General features: G+C 38.7%; 1 protein-coding gene across 5 annotated transcripts in view; it reads right to left on the reverse strand.

Moving 5' to 3' along the window:
* Positions 1–4,731: 4,731 nt before the first annotated feature.
* The window catches only part of NXPE4 (neurexophilin and PC-esterase domain family member 4), a 79,523-nt gene continuing 68,914 nt past the window's right edge, over positions 4,732–15,340 (reverse strand). For 4 of the 5 annotated variants that reach the window (XM_010983315.3, XM_031443654.2, XM_031443644.2 and 1 more), the window contains 4 exons: positions 12,865–13,595; positions 12,083–12,144; positions 10,493–10,702; positions 4,732–8,770 (listed from right to left, as the gene is read on the reverse strand). In XM_010983315.3, the coding sequence (XP_010981617.1) occupies positions 8,235–8,770; positions 10,493–10,702; positions 12,083–12,144; positions 12,865–13,595 (1,539 nt within the window). In that variant the 3' untranslated portion in view covers positions 4,732–8,234. The remainder of the gene's footprint in view (positions 8,771–10,492; positions 10,703–12,082; positions 12,145–12,864; positions 13,596–15,340) is intronic. The other variant, XM_010983314.3, reaches the window with a different exon arrangement.

The following is a 15,340-nucleotide window of genomic DNA, read 5'->3' on the forward strand; positions in this document are numbered from 1 at the left end:
CATTATGTTTTAGATATATTCTTTGAACAACTTAAAGAAGCATTTTACTTTTTTAATTCTAATTTATAAATCACTGACATTTAGCATGAGAATTTAGACCATTTAAAGTTTGAATTGATTTCCACCATCTTCTTTTTCTTCATATTTACCATACTCGTTTTCTCCCCTCTTTTCTGTCCTCCTACTGGAATGATTACTTTTAAAAACAGACTTTATTTTTTAGACCAGTTTTACATTCACAAAACTGAGCACAAAGTACAGAGAATTTCCATATGCCTAATACCCCCACACATGCATGACTTCCCCTACTATCAACATCATGTTCCAGAGTGGTACATCTTATATCTGTAGACTTTTCCTTTTATAATTTTGATCTCATTTTTGTTTCATTCTGTATTCTAGAGGAATTCTTGAATTATTATTTCATCTCACCAGTTTATTGTTTTCATTTTGATTTTTAGTGTGTCCCTCAAGTTTTCCTTTATTTCATCTATCACGTTTAGTTTAATGGACATCTAGTTAACTCTATGGCTGCAACATCTCATGTCACTGTAGAAATTAATTATGTTTATTTTAAATTTCTATACAACTTGCTCTGTTTGTAAATTTCTTCTGATTGTTGTGCTTATGATTGTTTAATTTTGATTATGTGTCCATCTTTGACTTTGAGATTCCCTACTAGCCTCCCTGTAAGTTTTAATCTGTTTCTTACAGTTTGTTTCTGGGATAATTTGTTTCTGGTGCTGTGTGCCAACACCTAATCTTTCAAGAATCCAGGCTGCCCTTTTTTCCTAGATGTTGTGTATCATGCTGCTTTGTTTTACCAACTCAAGCACATACCTTCAATGCTTTCATGTGAAGTGTAGAGGGGTCATACCTCCTGGCTTCTTTGTCAATCATCCCAAGGCTCCCTCCTGATCCTGGTGTATGAAATTTCTGTGGCAGTAGGGTCCTGGATTCATCTTGGACTGTAGTTGCATATTTTAATCTCTTCAGATTTTAGTCTTTTAGGATTTTCTTACATTATTGAAGGGAATTCTTTTCTACCATCACAATGAAATTTTTATAAATCTCCTTCCAGACATTTCTGTGGACTTATTTGAGAGGGAAGGTTGCAGCATATGCCAACTCCACCATTTTGAATAAATTCCACAGTTTTTTCTGTTTATCCTCAGCTTCCTACTTTATACGGTTAATCTCTTGTTATCTCTTTGCACTGTTAATCACTTGCTTATCAGAGCCTGTTTAATATTGGTACCCAATAGCTGATAAACAAAGGTTCTCAATAGACTGGCTGTGGAATCTTGGACAAATTCTTAACTTTCTAAGGCAGAACTTACTCATCCATAAAGGAGGGTATTTTAACAATACTAACTTCTTAGGGTTTGTGAGGATTAAGTGTAAAAACATAAGTGGGTGCTTAGTAGCTCCTTGAATCTGTTTCTTTCACTCTTTGTTTCAAAAGAAATCTGCAAGACAAAATCACTCAGCCTCCTTTTGAACTTTGTGTCCACCTTTATTCACCTCAGGAAGATTCATAGCAAAAGATAGAAATACTCTCATCTCAGTTACTTCCCACATGTAGAAAGTTCTCTTTGGTATCAAACATAAATCCTGGCACTGTTTAATTCTGCTAATGTCCTGTGGTTATAATGACTTTTACAACTGCATCTGCGATGTCTCATATTTATTACTATCCAGAGGCAAGTTGACTTCACAGAGATGTGTTATCCAGGACTCTTCCTGTTGTAGTTTCCAGTTCATGCTAGTAGTTTCCATGCCAACTAAAGGAAGAAAAACATTTAATGACTCATCTAGGGGTTCAAATAAGGATAATCAAGCTCTCTAAGCCTCTGGGCTCTACTGTTCTCTTTTCTTGGCTCTATTCTCAGGCTGCTCCTTTTCAAATTCTAGTTCCAAGAAGCTTAAGCCATACAAGGTCTTCAGTGTTCAAGATCTCACAGTGAGAGAGGCCCATATCTCTTCAGAATTTATATTAAGTCACAGAAAAAACAAACAAACAAAACTCCAACAATTCCAATAGATTCTGCTAGGACCAATCACTTATGCAGGGAGTAGAGTCTTTTGATGGATGGGTAGGAACCAAATGGCGGCAGAATCACACGGTTGACAGCTCCACTAATATGATCTAAAGTGGGGAAGGTGCAGTTCTCCAAGAAAAGAGGAGCTCTGTTGGGAGAAGTAGGAGTGTTGTCTAGGACAGAAACAATATATGTTCAATACAAGAGGCAGATCAGAGAGGGAGTCGTATTTTCTACCATTAATCTGTTGTCTCTCTATCTCAAAGGAAGCTTGATCTGAAAATTTGCTTTCTCTCCATATGCGTCTAATAGGGTGCTTAGTTATTAACTCATTTTTCAGTTTATTTAGTCCCAGTCATTTATTGCATGCCTGTAGTTGCAAACTTGCAAATAACTGGGAATCCATGTATAGTCTCTGAGCTTGGAAGGTCTGGAGTTGTTTGTAAGTGAGAAAGATATATTCCCTGCCTGCATGAAATATACACTTTAGTTTTAGTGTTGTCTATGTTATCCGACACCTACAGAATTATTTCTAACACAAAAGAACATGTGTTCTATGTGCTATGAGTGTACAGATGGGGAAGTGGTTGAGTGTAACTGTGGATCTGGGACTTGAAGGATGACTGAAATCTCTTTAACTGGAGAAAGCTATGAAGGATGTTCCTTCCACTAAAGAGGAGCAGTTTGCATGATGGATTGAAGGCAGGAATTTACAGTCAGTATGCTCCTTACCTAGCTCTGGAAGTAGGAAATCCATTAAAAAGGGCCAATTTTAGAGCCTAATTTAGTCTGAGATATGGCAATGTAGCTTATGCGGCAGACCTTGGTTTCATTTGTAAGTTATTTCTGTGCAAGTTTGTCTCTTGAGCTGGATTATGAGTACTTTCTGGGCAGGGATCAAATCTTAGTCCTTCTTGTTTTTTTAGTGTGTCTTTTCCAGGAACCACTTGTATCAGTATCATAGTTTATGTTCCAAAGGAGCAAATCTTTTCTGGCAACACAAAGAGCACAACTCATGTATCCATGTTCTCTTTTGCCTTTTAAAGCTGCAGTCATCCATAAAGACGAAAAATACAATCTCTGTCCCTAAATTCTTCATTTCTCAGTCACAACATCAAAATATTTTGTGATAACACATCTCATGGGCTTTTGCAGATCTGATAAATCTTGGAGGCACTCTGTCATATCATGGATATAGTGCCCTAAATCTCTTTATTTCATTATTACATGCTATGTCATTTTATACATAAACATCTTCTTAATTCTAGATAGGTGGTTATTAGCTATCGCATCCAGCTTCCTCCCTGGCAAATGTAAAAAGAATCTTCATTTTATTGAGCACATACAGACTGAACTAGTAATATATTCTAGGCATTGTTCTAGATGCTATGGGCAAAGCATCTAGTGAACAACACAAAGCCCTGACAGTTAGCTCCGAATCTAGCATTGAGTAGAATAGGAAAAATAACATACACAACCGAACTTAATGACAGCACTTTGGCTGGTGATACAGATTCGTGTGCAGAGAAGGCATAGTCAAGTAATTAACAAATGGAGATACAGGGAGACCTATTTCTAGGTTGTGTAGTCAGGAAGAACTGTCTCCCAGGAGAGAGTTGACCTGAGACTGGATTAACAAGAAAGACAGGCTTGTGAGTCATTGGAAGGGAATTGAGAAGCCACTGAAAGCCACCTAAAGATATGAAATAATTTGATTTATGTTTTACAAGATCAACGTGGAGAATGACTTGTAGAAGTTTCAAGATTATAAGCAGAAAGACCTGTCAACCTGTCATTGCCTAAGTCCAGGAAGGAGGTGGTATAGCTTGGGTGACTATGGTAGCAATGGGAGTAGAGAAGAGACAGATTTTCTAGATATATTTGAAGAAAATATGGCAGGGGCTTTGGAATGACTGGGAGAAATAGATGAATCAAGGACAGCTTCTGATTACTGTATGGATCTTGCTAACATTTTTTTGAATTGGAGAAGACTGAGAACAAATGTGTTTCAGAATATAAATCATTGCATTTTGGTCATGTTGGGTTTGAGATGCCTCCTAGGTAGGTAAATAGAGAGTTAAGTAGGTAATGGGATAGGTAAGTCCTAAACTCAGTGGAGAGATCAGAGCTGGAGACAGATATTTAGGAGTCATTGAATAGAGGTGAGATTTAAACCAGAGAGCGGATGTCACCCATAACGAGACCACAGATAGAACAGAGCAGGTGGTAGGACTGAACCCCAGCGTATCCCAGATTTAGAGCCCAGAGGTGGAACTGGCAAAAGGGAGTGGAAGGAGTCTCCAGGGAGGCAGAGGGAAAGCACAGAGTCAGGTCCCACAGACAAAGGAAAGTGAGGGTTTGAATAAAGAGTGTGTAATCAGTTTGGTTAAAAGCTACTGAGAGGCTGCATTGGATGAAGATAGGTAAGTGGCCACCGGGATGGACAATACGAAGGTGACCTTACCTGGGGCAGCGTGGAACACAAGTCCAACTGGAGCATGTTGTAACAGAGATGTGGAGGTAGTGAGGGCATTTTCAAGAAGGTTTTTGGCAAAGGGGAGAAGCTGTGTGACAGTATCTGAAGAGAAGGGTAGTATATGTATATAAAACTTTTTTTAAAGATGCAAATTATTACTGAAGCATGATCTTATTTTTTTCCAAAGGAAATGACACAGTAAATAGGAGTGGGTTGAGACATACAAATTTATTGCCTCTCAGCTCTGAATTCACCCTTCAATATATTCTCTGCTGTAAAGCACAGAATTCTTTTAAGCATCTCTCCTTATAGGCAGCATGTTGTTGAGCTTTGTCAGTAGAGGACTTTAGAGGAACATTACAGGAGGAAGGAGCTGGAAACACCCCATGGAGCTCTTCCTTATCTTGTCCGCAGAACCGGATAATTCCTTGGTGACCTTGCATTCTTGTCCTGGCCTAGCAATAATTTTCCCTGGCCTTTGCTACACAGAAAACAGTGCCTCAAGGCTTCGCACTTGCAGGAGCACAGATTTCCTCTGCAGGTCCCCTGGGCAGCTTGCCTGTCCTGGCCCCAACCTGCTCTGCATGTGCACACCCCTTTTGCTGATCACCTGCACCCGCCTTGCCCTACGAACTTTCTGAAGGCCACCTGTGGCCTGGGCAGACCAGCAAACTTCTCTGCTACCCAGTGCGCTGAACTACACCTTCTCCAGTAAGGTCTGAACCCCAGCCTTGGGGAGGGCCCCCTTCCAGGTGGCCTCTTCCTTGGATAACTTCCTTTTTTCTCCTTCAGGTACCGTATAGAGTTTCTTTATATCTTACAGTCACTTGTTTATCAGAGTGTAATACTTTTTTATATCAGACTTCTTCTGTTTAGCCCACTGTGTGGTTTCCACCTCCTAACTGGATCCAGACCATACAATGATGAGAGAGACTAAAACTGCAGGAATTCAGCACCAACTGGTATTTAGAATATACCACTTTTTGAAACAATCTGCTTGGAAATTTACATGTAATTCTTAATCTCAGTTTCCTCTCAGTATACTCTTTAACATCCTTGCCTCGGGATAATCATTTCCCTTGGAAGTATTACCTCTCTGTTTCCTTTAGGAGTATTTATCCATCTTGTCTAAGAATCCATTCTGTCCAAAAGGCTGTGTCCCACTTTTACTTTTGGAAGTAAACTTGGTATTTGCTATATACATACTGGGTTACCACCTCAGACAGGAAATGGCCCATCAAACATCAAGCAGACATGGTAACAGTCACCTCTGCGTTTATAACTGTTCATTTTTGGAAGAATTGATAACTCTTCATGGATTCCCCTAGAAAGTACTAAGTTCTGAGGGCTATCATTCAGAATATATTTTCCAGTCTGAGCTTACACTCCCTCTTTGGGTTCACACATTACAAACAAGCATTTCTTTCTTCTTTTCTTTAAAAAGAAAATCTCTGGGTCACATTCTAATTTTAGTCCCTGTTCTAAAATTATAGTCCTCTTGTGTTCTTTATAAAAAACAAAACAAAAAACAAACAAAACAAAACACCAACTGCCCCTTTAGCAAGAACTTCCATGCCCCTTATCCATCCTTACCCAGTTGGAGAGTGGTAATGGAAAGTCACTTTACTTTATTAATAGAAAGAAACAGATGCTGTTCCAAGGTTCCATGGTTTCACAAGTCTTGTTCCTTCTGACCTTAATAACTCTAGCAGCTTATGGTGATGACTGAGTTATGGCTACCAGTAATTCCCTGCGTCCCTTCTAAACTCTTTCTCTCTCCCTCTCTCCCTCCCTACTCTTTTCCTTCCTTTCTTTTCTTCCTTCTCTTTCTTTTTTCCTTTTCTTCCTTCCTCCTTCTCTCTTTCCCATCCTCGATCTTATTTTCCTTCCTTCCTTTTCTCCCTCCCTCAGCTGCCTTCCCATTATCTTTGGGACAGGATCCAAACTCCTTGCGATGGGCAACAAAGGCCGGATGTGACCTGGCCCCTGCCTTTCTCTCCAACTTCGTCTCCCTCCATATTTCTTGCACTGACAATTCTCCAGGCATAATGGGCTCCTGTTCTTGAAATAAACCAAGCACCATCCTGTCTCAGGGGGTTTGCACTTGTCATTCTTTATTTAGGATCTTTGTCTCCGCTTTTTTCATGGACACCTCCTTTCCATTATTTTTTTCTCACTTGAAATGCCTTCTCCTCTGAGATGCCTTTTCTAACTGCTCTAACTAGCCACCTCCATGCCGTCACTCTCCATCATGTTACCCTGTTACGTACTTTGTTCATTCTACTTTAGTAGTGGGGGATTGCTTTATATCATTTTTGTTATTTATCTTTTTCCTTTATTACAATATGAAGTGTTCAATGGCAGAGGATTCATGTGCCCTTTTGACCATCAAATCCCTAAAGACTAGAAAAGTTCCTGGAACATGCTAGGGGATTTAATAAATACTTTTGACCATCTGAGTGTTTACCGGGCCCTGAACTGTGAATTTTGGTGCATGAGCAAATACATAGAAAAATGATTATCCCCTGCCTGGAGGAAACTGGAGAAATAGATTTAAGATGTTCCTACTATAATTGTTTTTACCTCGATGCAGCAAGGGTAGGTGAGGGGCCCAGTGATATCTGGGGTATGGTTTAGAGGGAAAAATTAAGGAAGAATATGATACCAAGTTGCTTTATAATGGTTATATCACTCTATTCAACTGAAATTCTCATATCTTTCGTTTTGGGAAGGCCTATTAAAGCGCAAGTGGGAGCGATGAAAATATTAACTAATCTGTATGTGTAGATTAGAAAAACCAGTTGTTGATTATCTACGTAATGGTTTTCAAACATGTTTTAAGCAGTGGAACTTTTTTCAGCTCAAAAGCCCACCCAGAAGCCCAATACACACACAGGTAAAAACGGCTGACATCCTGGCTGCGGTGGTGTGGCCGGACTTGGACCCCGCCCACCAGGCACTTCTCCGACCTCCTGTCCCTCCAGTCGGTACCTGAAGTACCGCCTAGAGCACCCAGAGCTGCATAGAGCAAGGTCCGGAAGTCACACATCTCAGAATAACCCCTTCATTTGAGAAACTGGGGCCCAGAGAGTTGAAGGGGCTCACCCAAAGTTATGCAATTACTGTCAACCAAAAGACTGAAGCCGAGCTTCCCGAATCCTAGAGCACTGTGCTGTCAACTTTTTTATCCTTTGTCCCTGGAGGATAAATTCTATAGAATAAATGAGCTTCGAGGACTGAGAGTCCCTCTAGAGAGAGAAAAGTCAGAGGTTTTCAATATCTAGCAGTTCTTGCTTCAAATTCTGCTGCTCCTCCAGGACTGTGGACATGGAGAGTTGCATCATAAGACTTTTCTTTTCACTTGGAAATCATCTTGAGCTTCTCTTAGAAATAAGGAGATGGGACTGCTTTCTCCAAATATGTATTTTATAATGATTTAATTGCTCTGAATTTCCACGCATCAGAGAGAACTTTCAACTGTTAGGTGTCTTGACTTCCTGTTTGTGAAAAGTGGCATGACTCTGACCAAGAAGGGTAGCTCTTTTTATGTTTATTTTTAAGCCCAAATTAGAAATAACTGACTTGGCTGAATTGCTAGTTAATAGATCAGCCATGGTATAGATTTTCCATTGCTAATTGAGGGATCAGAGCCAAAAACATTTGGCATGATAGCAAACACATCTATTAAATGAATTCATTTCAGAGATATGTGCTATCTAGCAAATAAAGTTTAACATTATATTAATCTGATTTTTAACTACAGATTGAGGCGGGTGGACATCATTTGTACCATATGCAATTGTTATGTCCCAGGCATCAATAATGCCCACGTTGAGATCCTGGAAGATGTCCTTGATGGCAAGATACTGGATGTAACCATGGAAGTCACTAAACCTTTCTGCATCATTGTGCATCTCCCTGATGTTTTCTGCCTTGATGATAACCATAGTGTCTGGGCTTCTCAGAAGAAGACGCTGAACTGCATCATGGACGTTGAGGGCCCTTTGGATAAAAACATCAATGGGAAAGGGTCTAAAATGCTGGCCCAGAGAAATAACAATGATAGTATTCTTTTCTCCTCCAATTCTGTCAATGACCCGGGCGAGGTACTCAATCTCTTTGACTGAAAAGTTCAGTGATCCAACCAAGGGGTAACCATGTTTTTGCCACTGGATTTTGATATTCTTATCCAAGTCCACACCAAATTGGTGTTGAAACTTTCCAGTTTCATGTAGATCCACTGACTTCAGTGCTGACGACAAGCAGGCAATCCCAAAATGAAAGGAGAATAAAGTTACAAAGATCATAAAAATAGAAGAAAAGATTTGGTGTTTATGATGAAAAAGTTAATCATGGCTAATTTACAATAGGTTTAAATGAAAGAATAGTTTGCAAATTACTGAGCAACCAGAAGTGCTATACAGAGAAGAAATTATATATGCCCCCTTGTAGAACCATGTAGAACCAAGTGGACTGGGTGGTAGGCAATGGGGTAACTTCATTAGATGATGACGTAGTCACTTTTGTAGGTATTATTTTATACATTTTGTTAGCTATAGAAAAGAAAACCAAGAGCTGAAATGAAATGCTCAAGATTACACAGCTAGTAAGTAACAGAACCTGTGCTTAAACTTGAAGTTCCTCCCAATTCTTGTGGGAGGTCTGCCCAATCTTAAAACTTTTGAAAATGAATTTAATGTAAATAGAATAAAATGAAGTCCCTCTATTTTTCATCATATTAATTAGACCTTTATCAGACGATCAAGGTCAGCTGCTTTGTAGCTAGAACTTCCAAGGAAAATTATGTAGAAAAGGATTATTAATGCTTTGTAATATAAGCCATCTTAGAAGTAAAAGGCTACATTTAAAGCATTAACCCAGTGAGGGTTGAAAATGGAGATGCTGGAGGGTTGGTTGGAGGAAAATGGCAGCATTTTTTTCTTCATTCTGTTTCTAACATGTTTCAATCTCCTTTTCCAAAGCACACTATGGCTGTACACTTTGACTTTGAACAAAATGCGCAACAGATGTTTTGCTACCACCACTTAAAAGGTCAGTCAAGAGGGTTGGTAATTCAATAATTCAGTGCTTTCTGTAAACTAAGAGACCCACTGTTACAGAACGTGATGCTAAGTTATCATCAGACCCTTAGCTTTATAGATGAGGAAACTGAGGTCTGGAGGAGTTTAGTCATTTACCAGAGGTCACAATTTAAAACTCTCCCCTTCTGTTGGGGGCGGGGGGCCGGTGCTACTGACTTGCCGTTTTCACTGGGAAAGTCAGCTTACTCTCTGAGTTGGAGATCACAGGAACGGTATCATGGCAGGAAGGCCAGAGGAGAGCCACACCAGCTGCACCGTCCCAGATAAGAGCCAGGGCCCACGACACAGAGGGCAGGAAGTGACAGCTGTCCAGGTAAGAGTGCTAAGATCTGCTAGTGGATTCTGAGCTATCGCTGATGAATTCTTGGTTTAGTGAAAGGAACAAGTGGGACTAGGATTCTAGCAGTTGGATTCCAGCCCCAACTCTGACATCAACTAATGATAATAATTGCAATAGCTTTTGTTTACAAGGCACTTTCTAAGTGCCCGTGTGCCTTGCAGTGAGTGTGTTAAATATTTTATAACCATCACCTCATTTAATCCCCATAATGACCAGATACTGTTATTATTTCTAGTTCATCGATGAGGAAAAGGAAGGAAGAAAAAATAAGTACTATGAAGAAGAGGGGGAAGGGATAGCTCCGCGGCAGAGTATGTGCCTAACATGCACAGGGTCCTGGGGTCAATCCCCAGTACTTCCATTAAAAGATAAATAAATTAATAAAAACCTAATTACCCCCCCCCAAATAAAAACAATTAAAAAAAAAAAGAAATATGAAGAAGAAGAGGCATTTCCCGTATTCCTTTCTCCCCTGGAAATGAAAAAGAAGTTTCTGAACGGGGAAGGAATGACAGCTTAGACAGAGGCATACTGTTGATACTGCTTTTGAAGTATTCCATCCACTGGCGGATCGTGGAATCGCCCAAGAGGTACACGAATTTTCCTTTCAGGCATTCTTTCATTTCAATCGGAGCCAAACTGCAAGAGACGGGATTCCAGGTGTCTTTCCAGACATGTCCACTGGGGACTGTCGATGTCATTCCAAACTTGCATTTCTTTGGCACTGGAGCTGTCTTTTCTGCTAAAGAATCAACAGGGTAAGACCTTCTGAAATATCATTTTACCCATCAGTATTTAAGAACCTACCATCTTTTCTAAGTATCCTTTTAACAGGGCATGAGGGTGGTGGAAAAGTCTTCTTGAAGCATCATCATCTTAATGGGATAGTTATTTTTCAGTAAAATTTTTCTCTGATATGAATTTTCTAAATGACACCCATTAATGTACATTAGAGAGAACATATTTTCTTCCAAGAAAAAAAAAGGCCTTCTCGGTAACATTTAAGTATTTGTTTGCCTTCTTATGAAAGGAAGATCATCAAGTCTTGCTTAGTAATAAAAACTGAATTATGTTGTCATTTTATCCCACTTTACTCTCGTTTGTCACACACTGTCATAGTGTTTTAAATGCCACCATCAAACCATAAATCCTTTAAGTGCAGGGTGATATAAAAAAATTAGCAACTAATTTGGTTTGGGACTTGGACAGTCCACGAAGATATGGCTGTAGGCTGGAGCAGAGTCCTGTGGGTCTACGGCTGGACAGGTATTAACCTGTTAATCACTGGTTTGTGAAGAGTCTGGGAGTCTGAGGGACTGAAGTATCTAACCTTGGTGGGCGTGGGGCAGTGATTATTCACCAAAGGAGGTAGTTTAGTATTTTAATAACCAGTATGAGCATGCTTGTATATCCTGGGTGAAAATGCCATTTCTACCTCTAGGTACCTATGTACACTTCTGTGTAAACGAGTTTAGCAGCAGTTAGCAAGCTCTTAATGCTGAACTTAAAGAGACAGAAATGTTCTTGCCTTAAATCGTTTTAGGTAGGATTTCCTAGGACGTTTTGAGCCAAAGGAATTGAAGAGCAAGTAATAAATATAAGTGTGGGAATACAATTTTTTATGTTAAAATGGTTTGAAAAGTGGCAGAGACAAAGAGGGGGAAATTGTAATGAATTGATTTATAGATGGCAGGTTAGAAACTTCTAGATGGTGATTCTTGGGCTCTTAGTATGTGAGAAGTGCTAATGGTGGTGGTTTGGGGAGATAAAGACCTAAGTATAAATTGGGAGAGGGTTTTTTTTTTTTTTTTTAAAGTAACATTTTATTATAGTTTAGTCCCAGGGAGGGAGTTTTGACATTTGAAGATTGTTGTGGCTGATGGGCAGGTAATCTGTTGCCTAATAAGTAGGTAGATGATGAAAGTTACAGTGATTTGTTAAAACTGGTTTATGATCCCAATCATTTATGCACTTAGGGGTCTGGTATTTTGGCCCACCATAGACAAGCCTGATGAGCAGTGTAACAATAGGACTGGTAACAGTGAACAAGTCCCTTGAAAGAAGAAACCCTTTAAATGGGACTAGGACCAAGGACCACCCATCAAACACGGGGAGAACTTACTGTTGCAGTTGGAGACAGTAATGGCGTCAAACTTTTCCATAATCTCTACACCCACATTTGACCTTAAAGAAACAAATTTAGAAATTAATCTGCAAGTGGCCCCAAGATCAGGAAACGCAAGAAGCCATAGTACCTGATGCTTTAGTTATTTCTCGTGATAATAATTGTCTACTGTGCTCACGGTTTCAGGCCATTTATATGAATTTCCATTTCTTTGCATATTAGTCCAGGGAATACAGATCCCCAGAAAGTGTACAAGGTAATTTACTGAGACGCAGAAGGAATATATTACATCCCATACATATTCACATGTGTATATTTCTCATCCTCTTTTAATTTTTATTCTGTTTGTATTTTTCATTTCAATGATGTGTTAAAATTCCAAAATATTTAGGGACTACTGGTGAGTGGGCACTGTCCCCAATGAATTCACAGATCTTTTCTAAAATGGCTCTTCACAGAGTCCCAAAGTTGTTTTTTTTTAAATTGAAGTATGATTGATTTACAATGCTGTGTTAGTTTCAGGTGCACAGCAAATTAATTCAGTTATATATACATATATCTCTATATATACATGTCCGTATGTATATCTATTCTTTTTCAGATTCTTTTCCATTATAGGTTATTACAAGATATTGAATATATTTCCCTGTGCTGTACAGTAGGTCCTTGTTTACGTACAGTCCCAAAGTTGATATACTCACAGCAGTTTCCTTTGGATCAACATATACGGCAAATCATTAGTATATTCGCCCAGCTAGTCTCCAGAAGTAATAATTTACCTTTCAAAGAGGCTCCTTTCTTGTTTGCTAAGGTAAGAAACATTCTTGTTCTTGGAACGCATGTGGGTGAGTGCAGCACAGGGTACGTGTTGAGGCTTCACACAGTAGAAGGCTTCTTGGTCTCGAGTATCCAGGTACTCGCAGAGTTCAGTACTTGAATTTAAAAACAGGGCACAATCACTATTGACCTGGGAGGTGCCATTGGCAAACTGGCCTGTGAAGATCACCCTGTCGTAGCCTTGTTTCCTTGCCCTCCAGAGAGCCGACACCCCTTCACTGGGGTGGATGAGCAGGAGAGACAGAGAGACCTTGCCCGCCCAGAACAGAGTGAAGCTGACCAGGTAGGTGCCATTGTTGAAGTCTGTCACCTTTCCTGAAGCGCCTGCCTTCAGGGCTGGGGAGGACATCCTGGCCCTCAGGAAATCCCCGCCATATTGTTTCCTGCGTCCCAAGTGGTCCTTCACTTCCAGCAGGACATCTAGCTGGTCCCCCCTGCAGTATGTGTCTTGAGGGTTGAGGATGGTGGCTCTGCTCTGTTTGGCGCTGGTTGTGGAGGTCACGTGGGTGAAGGGTCTGTTGGGGATCAGCTGGTCTAGTTTCTCCATGATTTTCTTTATTCTCAGCTCAGTCTTTCTTGGTGAAACTACTGGATTCAGTGGTGCTTCAGGACATGATTTCATGAAGAAATTCCAGTGAGGGAGGGAGATGGGCAACTTGAATGCAGTCCATAACTGAAATGACAAGGAATACAATGGAGAACATAGAAAATGTACGTATTTAATGTAATAATTTTGGTAGGTTAGCCAACTCCTATCTTTTATAAAATCATGGGAGGTACAAAAATGAAAATGCTATTGATATTTCATCATCATATATGTTTCATAGGAAAAGTGATTTTCCTTAGATCTGGTGGTGGGACTCCAGTTCTCACCAGCTAATCTATTTTGAATGAGCCACTCAAACCCAAAGAGCCCTGGGATCTTCTTCCTTAACGTGGTGATCACAGAATATACTTTTAAATGGAAAAGAATCTGAAAAAAAATAATGTATGTATATGTATAACTGAATTGCTTTGCTGTACACCTGAAACTAACATTGTAAGCTGACTACACTTCAATAAAAAATAAGAATAAAAAATATATACTTTTACTGGACATATGTGAAAACTAAATGAGAAAAAATTTTTTTAACTATATAGCAGAAAACAAATGTTTATTATTATATTATTTTTTGTCTTAAAACTAGAATTCAGTCATTTAAATAAATCCTTAAGAAAATGTTTAAGATGAATGATGCTTTTATGAAAATTATAATTATCTATTTTTTTAATTTCTTTTTTTACAACTTTGTTTAAAAATTCTACAATATTTATTGATATTTTTCAGCTTGTTTTAGCTAACAGGACATAAGAAACATAGGCTTATAAAAATCTATATTTTCTAATCATAAAATAACATTGATTTGTTATTTAAAGTTAAAAAAAGCCAAAACTCTCTAGGAAATAAGATCAGTCACAATCATGACAACCAGTGACAACTGCTGTTAACATTTTGGAGATTTTTCTCTCATCATCTGTATACATTTCATATGATTGTGAACAAGTTGAATATTTACCAGCGAATTTTGATTTTTTTAAAAAAATAGTGTCATTAAAAACTTTTCCACCTTATGTCAAAGGCCCACATAATATTCCAGCCTGTGAATATAGCTTAATGTTTTACCTATTCCTATCTTTTTAGATATTTATTCAATTCAGCTTTTCTCAAAATATTACTTATAATTTTGAAAAGAACCCTTTTTAGTATAAATCTTTCATAGTAATATCCCCAAATTTCCAATAAAGGCAGAGGAGCTCGTATGGACTAGGTTACTATGATTAACATTATTACTGTTTTATTATTTGACATGTTGAGCTTTTTTAAAAATAAAAACTTTTTTATTTATCAAATTATAGAGATAGAATAGAAAACACTTAGTATTTGCCTGGTGCCATTCTAAATGCTTTTCATATGTTAAAACATTCTAAATATTTTCATATGTTTCATATGTTAGCCCATTAATCCTCACAATAACACATAAGGTGTTAATTTTTATGAGCCAATTTTTAGATAATGAAACTGGTTCACAGAGAAGTTAAGTAACTTACTTAAAAAAGCTTGCATAGCTGGTCAGCAACAGAGTTAGGTTTTAATCCCAGGCAAATGTCTCTAAAAATGAGCTACCCAGTGTTGTGAGCATGAAGTTAATGGCTAGAATTCTCTTTTACTGCTGGTTCAGGTGCAAACTGACACCAAGTCTCTGGAAAACAATTCTGTAGCATGTACTAACACCTTTGACAGTGGTCACTATCTTTGACCAGTAATTCTATTTACTGAGAGCTTGGTGAATCATAGCAATATCTCTGAACAATAAAGTTGGAGTAGCTTGTATTAGACTACAGGAGAGCTCCTATAAGTAATAGCAAAAAGCTGCAGAT

This window comes from Camelus dromedarius, chromosome 34 (assembly GCF_036321535.1).
Source record: "Camelus dromedarius isolate mCamDro1 chromosome 34, mCamDro1.pat, whole genome shotgun sequence".
Classification (NCBI taxonomy): Eukaryota; Metazoa; Chordata; class Mammalia; order Artiodactyla; family Camelidae; genus Camelus; species Camelus dromedarius.